Source organism: Galleria mellonella, unplaced genomic scaffold (genome assembly GCF_026898425.1).
Source record: "Galleria mellonella isolate WM207_F2 unplaced genomic scaffold, CSIRO_AGI_GalMel_v1 utg424, whole genome shotgun sequence".
Classification (NCBI taxonomy): domain Eukaryota; kingdom Metazoa; phylum Arthropoda; class Insecta; order Lepidoptera; family Pyralidae; genus Galleria; species Galleria mellonella.
The window spans coordinates 2403236-2419079 of NW_026442097.1; the positions used below are offsets into that span (position 1 = coordinate 2403236).

The following is a 15844-nucleotide window of genomic DNA, read 5'->3' on the forward strand; positions in this document are numbered from 1 at the left end:
TAAAACGCGCGCGTTGCCGACCCTGAAGAAACCTCTTTACCACTTTTTTTTAAGAACCCCATGCTGTTTTTTTTATGCAACTTAGAATAGCAAACAAGCTAACGGCCCACCTGATGGAAAGTGGTAACCGTCGCCTATAGACATGAGCAGTACCATGAACATAACAGAGTATACTGTTTCACCCATGATGCCCCCCATGCGTTGCCATTTCATTTCATTCCATACTGTAGTGGCTAGGAAAAACCTCGTCAGGGAGTTCATTCCATAACCTGAGCGTTTGTGAGAAAAAACATCTCTAAAACCGCGTTGTCCAATTAAAATTTGGAATGGCAAACAAGCTGACGGCCCACCTAATGGAGAGTGGTGACCGTAGATTTTTTTTTTATTAGTATTATATTTCATTTGCCCCATAAGAAGAATTTTTTGATTTTTCAAAAACAAAAACCAGTTATTTTGATTTGAAAACTAAACTACTTAACCGATTTTGATAAAATTTCTATGGAACTAACCTGTAAATTTATATCCCTTCAGATAAAAAAGAATTCCCCAAATCGGTTTAGAACTAACGGAGTTACGTAACAAACATAAAAATAAAAACAATTTAATTGAAAACCTCCTTTTTTGAAATCGGTTACTTTTAGGAACAAAAAAAAATACAAACGAATTGACAAAATAACATCCGAATAATGAGAACACTGTTGCATAATACCAACCTTTCAAGAACCTGCATGCACATATATGTTTCCGTCCCGAACAAGGTCAGGTCAGATCTGAACCTTGCTCGCATACCATCGCATTGTCCGCAGCTGACCAGGTGTGGGACAGACCAGGGATTTATCTATATTATAAATCTGGTGGTCTACCATGAAATGAAATTCCGAATTTTCGGGCCCAATTTCGTGTTTTTGTTCGTAACTAAATCGAGCCAGTAAATGGAGCTTAACGTTTCGTTCATCATAAATCCTATCCTAATAGTCCAGAGCAATGATATTTTAACAATTTTAATCATTTGAAACGACATGTAATTTTAACATCAAATTTCTGTTATATTCGTCCCCGAAATTTCGGAAAATATTTTTTGGAGGCCCTCTGATCAGCAGGTTTACTCTTGAATCTAATACCGATATCAATCCAATCCATTGCCAATGACAATTTTTTACTGTACTCATGGAACAACAGTTAGGAATTAGGTTAGAATTGGGATCGCTTTACAGTTTGGTTGGCTCATCATGACGAATTCGATAAAAATTAACGCTATGGTGGTTTCCAAGGGGGGTCGTAAGAAGCTCAATAACATCCACGCGGGTCACTCTGGAAACTGTCGTGGTCCCAACACAAAATGGGTCACTCCTTCCTTTCCTGTGAGTGTCGTAAGAAGTGACCAAGGGAAGTTAATAATCGAGAAATAGGCCGCAGTATCCCTCTTAAAACATCACCAAAACCTAACTGCAGTTACCAACCTGCCTGCCAAGCTTGGCAACTACCGGCAAAACCTCACAATAGATAGAGGCCTATGTTCGGCAATGAATAAATAAAGGCTGATGATGATGATGATATTTTTCCTATATGGCAACTTTAATTGTCACAAATTTTTTTATTGGAACAACACCGAATTGATTGCAAAACGAATTATGGAAATCGGTTCCAAATTGGCGATGTAGTCGAATTGAGAACCTCCTTCATTCAGAAATCACAAAAAAAAAACTATCAATATTCAATCTATGAGGTTTTAACTTATGACTAGACTGTATGGGTTATGCTCTTTGCCCGTCCAATTTTATATGAATTTTAAAACAACATCAACTTGATCTATAAGAAAAAAAATAATCATAAATATACTACTATATAGTAATTTTTAAAAATTATTTAAATCTGTGGTCTACAAAAAAAACAATATCAAATGTCGCAAAATCTGTTATTTTAATTTCAACACTAAACTACTAGACCGATTTTAACAACATTTCTATAGGACCAATCTGTAAGTATGTCCTTTCAAATTAAAAATAAAATCCCTAAATCAGTTTATAACTGACGGAATTATGAGATTACAAACAAAAAAATACAGTCGAATTGAGAACTTCCTTCTTTTTGAAGTCGGTTGATAACGTAAAACTTTAAATATAACCGTGCATAATGATCTTTACGGGTTCCTATTAAGTTACTTCGCGCCATTTTGAGACCCCTTGACATTCAGTTTTAGTTCCTGGAACCTTGACATGTGCAATTACTGTTCGTTATTATCAAAACCATCGCTGAGTCGTACATTTTTTTAAATCCATTTAGATATTATTGCATTTTAATATAGCCCGCTTTTTTTTTTTTTGTTAACGATGTCGAAATAAATATTTATGGCTGTATACGAAAATGTACTGGCACCAAAAAAAAAACTAGTTGCGAATTACAAAACGAAACATTCATCGGGCGAATTTCAAAAATTCATATATGGAATGCTAACCGACCTCGGCTAATCACAGCTGACAGCGGGCATGCGCGGGCGCCGCTCACTTACACAAAAGAAATTGTAATGTCCGTACTGACATATGAATGGACAAATTAATCATGAGACGTATTTGATTAATTATTTGATTATAACAATATAAAGTGACTATTGAAGTGACAACACGTTTGTAAACACAACACACACACACACTTTGATCTTAGACAAAAGGCCGAGAAGTGATAACTATTGATTGGGTACCTCTGTCCCATTCGTGTTTCAACCGTGAAGCAGCTGTGTTTGCATGGCTGTGTTACGGTTTGAAGGGTGGGATATGGCGTGAATTTACAGGGTACAGAGGAATAACACCTGAGTCCTCAGGAATGGTAACGCATGGGGGTATTATGGGCGAAACAGTATACTCTGTTATGTCCATGATACTGCTCGTGTCTATAGGCGACGGTTGCCACTTTCCATCAGGTGGACCGTCAGCTTGTTTGCCATTCAAAGTTGTGTATAAAAAAAACTATACCATGTCATACCATACCATACAATATCAGCCGTTAACAGTCCACTGCTTAAAATAGACTTCTGTCTATGGGGGTGATCCTTATCCCTATAGGGATAGAGATCTCGATAGGTCCCCTGACCTATAGTCGTATTATGAACTTTTAAAAAACCAATCAAGTTCCAGGCAATTTATTTTACGGTCGTAAACTGCCTTGTTCTTTTTCGTATGGTACCCCGCCAGCGTATACCGATAGCGCAGGCGACGTTACCATCTTATTCTCATCCATTAAAACAAAGTACCCGGCTACTAGTCCATAGGCAACCGTTTAAAAAATTCTACATCCGCCATTGTTAGTGTCTAACTATATACCAACGCCTATCTCTGTAATATTAGAAACATATTATTATGTATATTGTTTCTCAAATATAGCTTCGTATGGATACATAGAATTTTCAAAAATAATATACAACCTTTTTTTATGCAATTTAGAATGGCAAACAAGCTGACGACCCACCTGAAAGTGGCAACCGTCGCCTATAGACATGAGAAGTACCATGTACATATCAGAGTATACTGTTTTTTTTTTTTTGATGGGTGAAAATGGTATGGTAACCCCGCCTGCGCTAACGGAATACGCTGGCGGAGCACCAGTGAAGGGTGATAGATGAGAATGAAAACAGGCCAGTTAGCCCATCATGATGAATTCATCATGAATTAACCATGATAGTTTCTAGGGGGAACCGCGAGGAGGTCGACCTGGTTGGGTATATTGCTAGCAATGGGATTCTCAGTCTCCATTACTAACAATCCCTTTCCCCCCCCAGAGTATACTGTTTCGCCCATGATACCCCCCATGCGTTGCCATCCCTGAGGACTCAGGTGTTATTCCTCTGTGCCTTGTAAATTAATTAATTTGGTTAAACCGTTAAGGCGCTAAAAGGCAACAAACAAACAGACATATAATATTATTAATTGCAAATCCATCCTTACCGCCTCGCATATATTAAACAAGATAATTACCATGTTTTATCTATGAAGCAATACACGCTGTCTCCTAAACGTAGCAATCAATTAGATATGTACTCGATCATGGCGAGGGGACGGGTTTTGTTGCATTAAATTGTACGGTTCCGTAGCTGCAGGTAGCCGTTTATCATCAGACGGGACGTATGCTTGATTATCAATGTCGTTGTATGAAACTAGCGACTTGTCACGCTTTGCATAGTTATATATGTAGATAGAAGCTAATGATCACATGAGGGGGGAAAGGGATTGTTAGCAATGGAGTTTGACAGCTCCATTGCTAGCAATATTAGCCCTATCAGGTCGACATCCACGTGGTTCCCCCTGGAAATCATCGTGAACAATTGTTGTTGAATTCGTCACGATGGGCTAACTGACCTGCTTCATCCTCACCTATCATCCTTCACTGGTGCGTATCAGCGTAAACCAATAGCGCGGGTGGGGTTACTATTTCATTATCACCTATAAAAAAAAAACCTTCTTTGCATGATGGTAGAAATTTCCATCATAACATTGAATGCCAAAAATGCCATGCTATGCCGGTAGCGCGGGCCATTCCATTATCACCCATTAAAACAATGATCATACGACTACTTTACGCAGTGTCAATAACCTCCGATTCAAATTTCCCGCTCATTCTTCTCCCTTTTATTCTAAATCCTTTACTGTTCAGGCAGTTCGCCTTTGAAACTCACTGTCTCTATTCGGTGCGCTCAAACTCTCGCTAGTTTCAAAACCTGTATTAAACCCTACTACCTCTCCCTTTAGGACTATTTTCCTGTGTTCTCTCTTCATTTTCCTTCGTCATATATATATATATATATTTGCATTAAATAGTTTAAAATTATTACAAGCCACGTGGTATTATTTTGGCACCTGCTTAATTGCCTTAAAAGATGTAGGCATGCATATATTTTACATTTTATAAAAAAAAAAAAGAGAGAGAAAAACGCATAAAGATAAATTTAAACGCAGTATAATGGATATAAATAAAAATATACAAATAAATACATAAATACTTGCTTAGTTTTTTACCAGATTATTTATTAGTCTGCCGAATCCTAAAAGCTAAAATATTTGCAAACCGATCAATAAGCAAATAACCTCAACTAGACATTTAGAGGCCGTTATTTTATTAATATATACATATATACATAGAGTGACAAACAAACTGACGGTCCGCTTGATGGAAAGTGATAACCACTGCCAAAACAAACATTAATAATACTTGCGTCTCAGTATATACTGTGACGCCCATTTTAACTCTCAATTTTTCGTATGATACTGTTTTGTTTCTTGGTTCATGGTGATATGTATCTACAGACGACGATTACTACTTTTCCTAAGATTTTATTTTTTTAAACAACTTAGAATGGCAAACAAGCTGACGGCCCACCTGAAGGAAAGTGGTAACCGTCGCCTATAGACATGAGCAGTACCATGGACATGACAGAGTATACTGTTTCGCCCATGATACCCCCCATGCGTTGCCATTCCTGAGGACTCGGGTGTTAGATGCCATAATTTGCCATTACCAAATGCATAAAAAACTAAACATTTTTAAGAATTAAAATACGCGCGAAACTGGTTGTTTATATTGTAGAATTATAAATCAACCGCCATGCCATTAGGTTGAAATTGCTGGTTTACTATTGCCATTAGATATAAAAAAAATGCAAGATTTTAAAAATCGAACACACGTCCATACGGTAACCGACCTCGGCCTCTGGTCAATCGTGCTAAGAAATGGCCAACAAACCTTGGCCGGCTATTAGTTTCTTTTTTTTTTTAATAATGGAATGCTATCTGCGTTAGATTGCCAGTAACATAGATTAACTGATAAGATTATTGAACTAATGAGTCCGGTACACATTACTTCAAGAAATCCGAATTTCGAAATAAACAATTAGATACTGATTTTTTTTTATACGAGTCTCTCTACGGCTATGGGGTTATGGTTTTGTGTACAGCCATGCTAGCGCTACTGTTTGGCGACGAAATTAAACAAAATTATTTACACATGTGAAAATGCGAGTGGGAACCTCAAGAGCACTAGTGAAGACCCCAGAAGGACGAGCGGTAGCCTCCCAAAAGCTCGATTGTTCACCCCCCCCCCCCCAGCTACTGTATAAATACGATCTTATGCAATGGAAAATAAGTTGTTGCGGATTACATATCGTAAGTCTTATAGGATTTGTATTTTTTTTTTATTGGATGATAATGGAATAGTAACCCCGCCTGCGCTATCAGTACACACTGGCGGGGTACCAGTGAGAGATGATAGATGAGCATGTAAGCAGGTCAGTTAGCCCATCGTAACGAATGCAACAAGTATTAATCACGACGGTTCCAGGGGGAACTGCGTGGAGGTCGACCTGACAGGGCTAGCTAGCAACGAGGACATTAGTCCCCATTACTAACAATCCCTTTCCCCCAGGATTTGTATTGAATTGTATCAACTGTTTACTGTCCACTGCTGAACATAGCCTCCCCCTTAAGGGAGTTTTGCCAGTAGTTGCCACGCTTGGCAGGTGAGTTGGCGATCACAGTTTGGCTTTTAATGATGCTTCCAGAGGGACGCAACTGTCCATTTCTTCGACAATAAGCTTAGTCGTCTCTTACGACACCCACGTAAAAGAAAGTGGTGGTATGTTTTATCCCGGGACCTGCACTGCTACTTACTAATCCTGCCTTTTTTTTCAACGTGAGGAAATCTTCCAAAGACCTTCCCAACTGCCGGAGGGAAGGCAGAGGGGGTATGTGGGATTTTTACCCACTAAAACCTCACGACGTAGGCGCATATGTCGGGTCCCCGGGTTGAAGACGACCGAAGCCCGACGCGAAAAACTAATCCTGCCTAGCTGCATTTAAAATTCAAAAATTCAAAATTTTTATTCATTCTCCACAATACTGTATGAACAAACGATTTACTTAAGAATACTCTTAATGGATGATAGTGGGATGGTAACCCCATCCGCGCTATCGGTATACACCGGCGGGGCACCAGTGAGGGATGATAGGTGAGGATGTGACGGTCGACCTAATAAGGCATATTGCTAGCAATGGGGCTGTCAAACTCCATTGCTAACAATCCCTTTCCCCCCGATATTTCAAGATTATGCATAGGCAACACAGTATATTCTGTGATATCGGCGCTGCTCATGTTTATAAGCGATGGTTACCATTTTCCATAAGATGGACTGTCAGCCCGTTTGTCATTCCACAAAGAAAAATGACTCTATTTTTGGCAAAAGCAGTTATTTTGTTTTCAGTACTAAATTACTGAGTCGATTTTGATAAAACTTCTATGGGACCAATCCATAGGTATATTCTTTCGAATAAAAAAAAATTAAATCCGCTTACAATAGAGGGGTAAACATAAAAAAAAATAGAACTAAATTGACAACTTTCTACTTTTTAAAGTCGATTGAAAAAAAATGTTTGATGAAAAAAAAAATTGTTAATGTAAACAGAGTAAACGTTTGTAAACGGAACTAGTCTTTAACACCAAAAGCCTAAAATCTATAACATCTTAGCAAATATGTAACTACCTACCTATATATACATAAATAACAAGATGAACATAAGAGGTCCTTATATAAAGTACCTTATAAATTTATTTACACTTTATTGCACTATTTATAAAAATAAGAAATATGATTAACATTAATGAAAATTGATATAAAAGACGGCCCTATTGCAAAACATATCGAATAACCTGTACTATACAACTATATCGTTACATTTTTTATCTTGCTTATTTCCTATATTGCATATAAGAATTAAGATACACACTCAATCATACATTCAAAATCTATATAAATATAACTTTCATTTGTCACTGAGAAATTATTATCAATTGAAAATATTAAACAAAAGAAATTATTAAAAAAGAAAAAAACATGAACAAGCTCCTAAGCCTTATTTTGAATAAAAATCTGAATAATGACATCGAAGAATTGGCTGTATGGTCTAGCTACCTTAGCCTGCCTTTAAGACGAATTGGAAAATAATAACATCATAAATTGTCATTGTCAAATTGACACATTTAATTTTGTCTTATACATAAACCCATCTGTTTATTTTTATTGAATTATGAATTATTTATAAAAAAATGCCTTTAATAATTATTTGCGGAACACCAGTCAGTGGCAAAACAACTCGAGCTAAAGAGTTAAAGGATTTTTTTGATAACAAACATGGGAAACGTGTAGAAATAATATCGGAAGACGAAGCTATTACGAAGTTAGGTTATGAGAAAAATAATGCTTATTTAGACTCGCAAAAAGAGAAAAGGATACGTGGTTACTTAAAATCGGAAGTACTTAAACTGATAGGGAAAGATAATGTCGTTATATTGGACGGCAGTAACTATATAAAAGGTGAAATCACATTTTTTATACTATTATGAATAGAAACAAATTTGATATTACATTTGATTAAAAATTAGAAACCCCCGTCTCTATCCCACTCAAGTTTATACTGCTATTGGATTTTTGGCTTGTATGGTTGGATTTCGGTTTGAAGAGTGGTATATGGCAGCCAAAATTACAAGAAGTCAGTGGATACTCTTAGGAAGAGAAGATTAAGTCTTTAAGTATAATGGCCTCCTTGGGAGGACGATCACCTCATGATCCACATCCAGGAAGTCACAATAGTTTCCAAGAGGACTGTGTGGAAGTCGATCCCATGTAATATATTTCCTTTTTTTTTATACAACTTAGAATGGCAAACAAGCTGACGGCCCACCTGATGGAAAGTGGTAACCATCGCCTATAGACATGAGCAGTACCATGGACATAACAGAGTATACTGTTTCACCCATGATACCCCCCATGCATTGTCATTCCTGAGGATTCAGGTGTTATTCCTCTGTACCCAGTAAATTAATAACATTAAATAGAGCTACCATACTAGGCATGGGTAATATGGATACTGTTCCAATATCTATATATAAGGTTCCTCTAGACTTTAATAGTGGAAAAAAGGTCATTATCCTTCTCAATATTGCCCATATCGTTTGGATCTCTTTTTATAATTTTGATGCAATTAAGTGTTAAGTCAATAAATATTTTTTAGATTACAGACTTTTAACATATTTATTATATAACCAGTATATAGGTATCATAACTAAAATATAGATATTGCCATATATTACTCACCTCTACCATATCTCATTACTAGCAATCTATCCCCACTGCAGGTTACCGTTATGAACTGTACTGTGCTTCAAAAGCATCAAAATGCACTCAGTGTACATTATACACTATCCGAAATCATGAGGAAGCCTGGGAGGATAACCAGAAGCGAGTGAGCGAAACAGTTAATACAGCGGAGAGAGATGGAGATAGTAAAGTGACGCCTTACACTGAAGAAGTTTTTGACGCTTTGTCAAGACTAAGGTGAGACATTCAGAGGCTCGTATTTTTTACAAGAAAAACTGTCAATTTTATACTAGTCTTTTATTTATTTTTATTTTAAACAAATTAAATTTGCAAGTATTATTTACCAGTATTTAGAAATAAATTTCAATAAAGGAGTTTGTTTTGTATACCACAAAGGTAGCAAACAAGCATACAGCCTGTCTGATGGTTAACAGTTACTATAGCCCTTGGACACCTGCAACACCAGAGATGTCACATGCACATTGTTGACCATGAAGGAACCTTTATACACTGTTTCTGAAGAATCCCACAATGTAATCTCCAGGAAACACAAAATCTTAACTTGTTACACAACCCTTTGTTAAGGTGTTACAAAATAAACTCTATGTTTCAGGTTTGAAGAGCCAAATTCCAATAACAGATGGGACAGTCCACTATTCACTGTACAACCTACAGACACATTAGACTTGGATAGTATATACCAAGTGCTATTCGAGAGGAAACCACCTCCTCCCAACATGAGTACCCAAAATGTAAGTTACAGTAATATATATTCTTTATTGCACTTGTAAGTTATATATAAAATAATCTATTTATAAATGTTGTGAGCAAGGGTGGACTTATCTCTGACAGAGATCTCTTCCAGTCAACCCAGTACAGTAAGAAAGCATTTCGTTGGCGGGCAGCTGAAGTGCTACAGCTATTAATACATAAACAAATATACAGTTAAATAAAATATTATTGATATTTTTATATATATATATATAATATCAATAATATATTAACATCCAAACATATTTACCAAAATTCACATTTATAATAAATATTTCACATGTTAATCGCCACGATAATATCAGAAAAATTTCACATGGGCCATGGTAACTTTATTAGATAATTTAGATAAAAATGTATCAAGGAAACTTAATGTACCACAGAAATTTATTTATTTTTTTGCCAAAATTCCCAGAAAAACACTATTTTTTATGTCACACATAGATGACTTTACTTTTTTTCAACTGAAACAATATACCATTATATAACTATGTTTATTTCATTTTATTGTTTGTAGTAAGCCAAGAAATTTTCAGGTTTTGTTCCTGATAGGCCAAGTTTTCGAAACATAATGCAAATGTATCGTTTGCGTCGGACATGTGTGATTGACGTGACCTTCTACCAAATCGCGTACGTCAGACGTATATCGTCATAGTCGTAGAATACTGACGGATCTTTATATGTAATCTTTGTCAGGCGATTAACGTGTTAATAGGGCTTCTAAATCTACAACCTGTGCCTCTTCCATTCCAGCCTCCACTCAGCGCAACAAACTTTCTGTACGAACTGGACAAAGTGACTCAGTCGATATCAAAATGTATACTGGACGCGAAACAATTGAACCAGGACGAGGTGAGGTTCCCCGAGTATCCCGGCTGCGAGCTGGACGCCGGCTTCGTGCAGTCTGTCAACCCACAGAAGCTGCTCCGCCTTCGCAGGCAGTTCCTCACGTATGCGAAATCTAACCATTCAAACGAAGATGTAAATAAAATAGGCAGATATTTCGTACAATATTTGAATAAAACGTTAATTGATTAATTTTCTGTTTTTTTATTTCGCAAGAGCTGGACATAGAAGTTATTTAAATATAATTATTTTAAACTAACTCTCCAATGATAAGGAACATCGTTAACACTCCAATTAGTCCGAAGAAGTACAGTAAGCTCGGCGAAATTATGTATGTATACCAGAGGGAGACTTAGTACAAAAGTCGTTTGCTTGGTCGCCCCTGTCCCATTCGTGTTTCTACCGTGAAGCAGTTGTTTGCATGGCTGTGTCTCGGTTTGAAGGGTGGGATATTGCAGTGAATTTACAAGGTACAGAGGAATAACACCCGATCCCGAGGAATGGCAACGCATAGGGGGTATCACGGGCGATGGTACTGCTCATGTCTATAGACTACGGTTACCACTTCCCATAAGTTGGGCCGTCAGCTTGTTTACCATTCTAAATAGCATAAAAAAAATGTGGACATTTAGTATTATATTCACCATAACGGCAACAGGCGACAGATGGCTCCAACCGACATTAGGGATTCGCAAGCACATTTATTTTACTATAATTAACCAACTATGGAACCAACCTATATATCCTTTCAGATAAAAAAAAATTAATTCCAAATCGGTTTACAGCTGACGGAGTTACAAGGTAACAAACATAAAATTGCCATGTAGGTCCCAGCGTAGAGTAGACCACCCTTTCCAGTGGGTGTCGTAAGAGGCCACTAAGGATCGCTTATGGTGGAAGGATGGACAGCAATCAGCAGCCAGGTCCACCTGAAAACATCACCAGAAGCTAAAACTGCGGTTACCAACCCTCGTGCAAAGCTTGGCAAATACTAGCAACCCTTACGGGGAAGGCTGTTCAGCAGTGAATTGTTAACCCTTAAAAGCCATATTTGGGGGGAAAGGGATTGTTAGTAATTGGGTCAAATAGCCCTATTACTAGCAGTATACCCTGTCAGGTCGACCTCCACGTGGTTCCCCCTGGAAACCATCGTGACTAATTCTAGTTTAATTCGTCAGGATGGGCTAACTGACCTACTTTCATCTGCATCAGTCATCTATCACTGGTGCCCCGCCGGTGTATACAGATAGCGCAGACGGGGTTACCATATCATAATCACTCATTAAAAAAAAAACAGTTTATTTATTTATTTGAAAATTACTCACCACACTTACAGTCTCCCAAAACGTGTAGTGAGCCATAGGTTTATTTTACAAACGTAGAAATTTTAAACAACATTTTAAATATTTATCTATTTTGTCATTAAATATATCAATATCTGGCTGCTGAGCAATCAGAGAATTGAGCAGAGAAATAGCCTGATAAGTGGGAGCAAACTGAGCAAACAAAGCCTGATTTTTTAAATCAAATTAAAAAATATATAAGTGTACCCTTTACTGTGTTTACTGATGGGGAAAAATAGTAAAAAAAAAATCAAAACGATATTTTTATATATTTATTTTGAAAAAAAAAACAAACAGTAAACAGCCAAATATATAAATAAAATCGATTATAGGCGCCCAATGCGATGTATAACCGCGGTATCAAATTTGAAACTTCAGGTATTTAAGGATTAACGGCGGCAACAAAAAAAATATACTTGCAACCAAATGGAGAATCTTTCTGAAATGGGTTAAAAAATAATTGTGAATAAAATAAAACGAACCAATTAGCGAATAAACATTTAATAATAATCTTTTTACAATGTACTTTACATATTTTTCTTTAACATCTAATGTTAAAATCTCTATTGAAACATATATATAGCAATATATAGTTATTGTAAATATATAGGTATGTACATGTAATTTATCACGTAGATATCAGACAAACCTACAAACAAAAGTGATCAAACGTACTCATCATATTTTTTTTTTTTGATAGGTAAAAATGGTATGGTAACCCCGCCTGCGCTGACGGAATACGCTGTCGGAGCACCAGTGAAGGGTGATAGATGAGAATAACAGGCCAGTTAGCCCATCATGATGAATTCATCAGGAATTAACCATGATAGTTTGCAGGGGGAACCGCGAGGAGGTCGACCTGGTTGGATATATTGCTAGCAATGGGATTCTCAGTCCCCATTACTAACAATCCCTTTCCCTTACTCATCATATTTGATTATTTGTCATAGTTTCGTTATTAATTACCTAAAGTCATTGTATCTACTTGGAATTTCGTTTTATTTTAGTAAAAAAATCCTCAAACCTTATTCCATATATTTTTATTATCTGTTTTTTCAACTTGACTTTTTTAGTAAATAATTTAGAATTTTGATAGACGTTTTTCAAAAAAAAAAAAAAGTAACGTACAAGTACAAAACTAGTAGAATACACCGTCATAGGCGTATTTATAGGAGGCCAGGAGTATTCGGACCCCAAACCTAGAATTGTCTTATGCCTACCACAGGATACGAAGGGAGCTTTCAACTATGCACAAAGACATGTCTCAGAGTAAATAACTTGACTTTTTAAATGGACCAGACAACTCCTTCCCCCCGCCCCCACCGTCCCTCCCTCTAGAATATAATTTTAAATACACCAACGGGCACAATATCGTTGTAAAAAGATTTCTGCAAAAAACCATGGCTGAAAACAATACCTTATATATATATATATATATATATATATATATATATATATATATATATATATATATATATATATATATATATATATATATATATATATATATATATATATATAATATATATATTATTACAATATAATTATGTTATTATAATACAGAATAACTTATATGATTAATACGCATTGCGAATTTTTATAACTCGAGATAATATAAACGGAGCGTAGATTTTTTTTTCGCATAACTCCACTTGGTATATAATTGTGAAATTTATCCGACGCTATACGCACTGTGAAAAAATAATTATATACTTATCCATACGTAAAGATGTAAAAAAAAAAAAAATATCGCGCGGGAAAAAATTCACAATGCGCAAAACATTAAAAAAAAATTGTGATGTTATACACAGTTAGTTCAAATATGGGTTGTAAAAATTTTAATTTAAAACACAAACCAACTTGAACCGCGACTAAATAAACAGAACCAAAAAGAAATATGTTTGTATTAAAAAAATAACCTCAAAGTCGGTTAAGAGCTGACCAGGATATCGCGTGATATTAACCCGGTTTACATTACTAAAACCATTCGCTACAAGTGCTACAAACTTACTACGCACTTGTACACGAGAACAAGCCTAAAAAGCAAGTACGTCGCTGAAAAACTACTGTTTACACATTTCTAATAAAGCATTCGAATACGAATTCAGTAATGTAAAACGGACAATGGAGAAAAAGGCAGTCTACAAGCTCTAAGGCAGGGCTAGTATCCAGGGCCGTAAGACCCAACAGCAAAAAAAAAAGAAAACCTAATAACCGATTAAAAACCTCCTTTGTCACATAAAATAAAAAGAAAAATTCCTTTTTTAAAGTCTAGTCGATTAACACAAAATGTTGTCATTCACTATCTACCTACAAATCTCCTATAACACAGGTACATAAAAAAAAATCTCCCTACATTTACACTTATTTGCATACACCCCATTAATTTTTTTTTTCTTTTGTCTAATATTGTCATATCTTTATATGGGTATTTATGAAATGAGAAACTAATGTGTTATACAGAAATTTACGAAAATGTAAATCAATATTTTAAGTTTCATCGATATAAACGCAACGATTACTTTGCTTTATTTTATTTTATTTTTTTTATACCGTAAATCTTTCCTCACACTACCCACTAAAGAGGGGAATGAATTTTTCTTTCTAAAAGTACCCCACAGACGTGTGAAAAAGTTACCCCTTAGTTAGTTAGCTTATATTTCCTCCGCTAAATTCTGAATATATAAAAAGTTTTTAATTAAACCTGATTTAAATGAAAGATGAGTGAAAAATACAATGCATCCGGTTTTCTTGATTGACTGCAACCAAATCGCAATCTTTACTTGTGATCATTTGTTTATAGACAACTCTATTTTGTCGTAGAGAAAAAGTAAATTTCCGTTTAATGTAGGTTTTATTAAAAAGAACCTGTAGTCTATGGATATTTGTGCTTAAGGTTGGCAACATTGTTCATGTAACCCTTCTTTCCGTCATGGCGTCCTACATTAAAAAAATGCATTTGTATTTTAGTGTTTTTTAATTACAAGGGAAAGTAATTTAAAATGCAAATTCAATATTTTACATCATAGAACAAATTTTTTATAACTACAGCTCCATCATTTAGAACAAAATTTTAAACGCTGGCAACCCTTACATAGGCACCCACATATTCATTATATTTACACTCATCTTTAATTTAAAAATGTTTATACCTGCAGACTTTAACGGACCATAAGCTGGACATATATTTTGGACGAAAAACCTCGTTTATGGAAAGACAGAGTTGAAAAACCGAAAGCTTTACTAATCCTGGTGTCTGTAATACGATCTCTGTAAATGGGAGATATAAATAATGTACCCTGAAAAGACCAATTGAAGTCAAAACCAATCATTTTAGCAATTTCGTCTGTCCGTCTGTTTGTTTCGACATCACGTGAAAACTACTGTACCAAATTGGATGCAGTTCACACCGTTGTGTTCCAGAAGGTCTAACTTAAAAATTGGCTTATGGGCGTAAAGGGCTTGTTAGTAAAGGAGACTAAAAATCCCATTGCTAGCGATATACCCAACCAGGTCGTCCTCCTCGCGGTTTCCCCTGGAAACTATCATGGTTAATTCCTGATGAATTCATCATGTTGGACTAACTGGCCTGTTCACATTCTCATCTATCACCCTTCACTGGTGCTCCGCCAGCTTATCCCATTAGCACAGGCGGGGTAACCATTCCATTTTCATCCACCAAAAAAAAAATTGGTATGTCTCTACTTGAGATGCCATGTAGAACTATTTTATTTCATTGGGTTTCCTT

The 15844-nt window shown here is 35.9% G+C and overlaps 1 protein-coding gene across 1 annotated transcript; it reads left to right on the top strand.

The window, feature by feature from the left end:
* The first annotated feature begins 8014 nt into the window (after nucleotides 1–8014).
* LOC113516038 (protein KTI12 homolog) lies at nucleotides 8015–10946 on the top strand. Its single transcript, XM_026900384.3, has 4 exons — nucleotides 8015–8353; nucleotides 9175–9373; nucleotides 9750–9888; nucleotides 10661–10946. Exons 1-4 carry the CDS (start codon nucleotides 8086–8088, stop codon nucleotides 10943–10945), a joined length of 891 nt encoding a protein of 296 aa, XP_026756185.2. The 5' UTR covers nucleotides 8015–8085; the 3' UTR covers nucleotide 10946.
* The last annotated feature ends 4898 nt before the right edge of the window (nucleotides 10947–15844 follow it).

Excerpts from the sequence above, each read along its gene's own strand:
- LOC113516038 (XM_026900384.3), top strand. The coding sequence starts at position 8,086 with ATGCCTTTAATAATTATTTGCGGAACACCAGTCAGTGGCAAAACAACT. Across the intron at positions 8,354-9,174 it reads CGGCAGTAACTATATAAAAG|GTTACCGTTATGAACTGTAC; the intron begins GTGAAATCACAT and ends TCCCCACTGCAG. Across the intron at positions 9,374-9,749 it reads GACGCTTTGTCAAGACTAAG|GTTTGAAGAGCCAAATTCCA; the intron begins GTGAGACATTCA and ends TCTATGTTTCAG.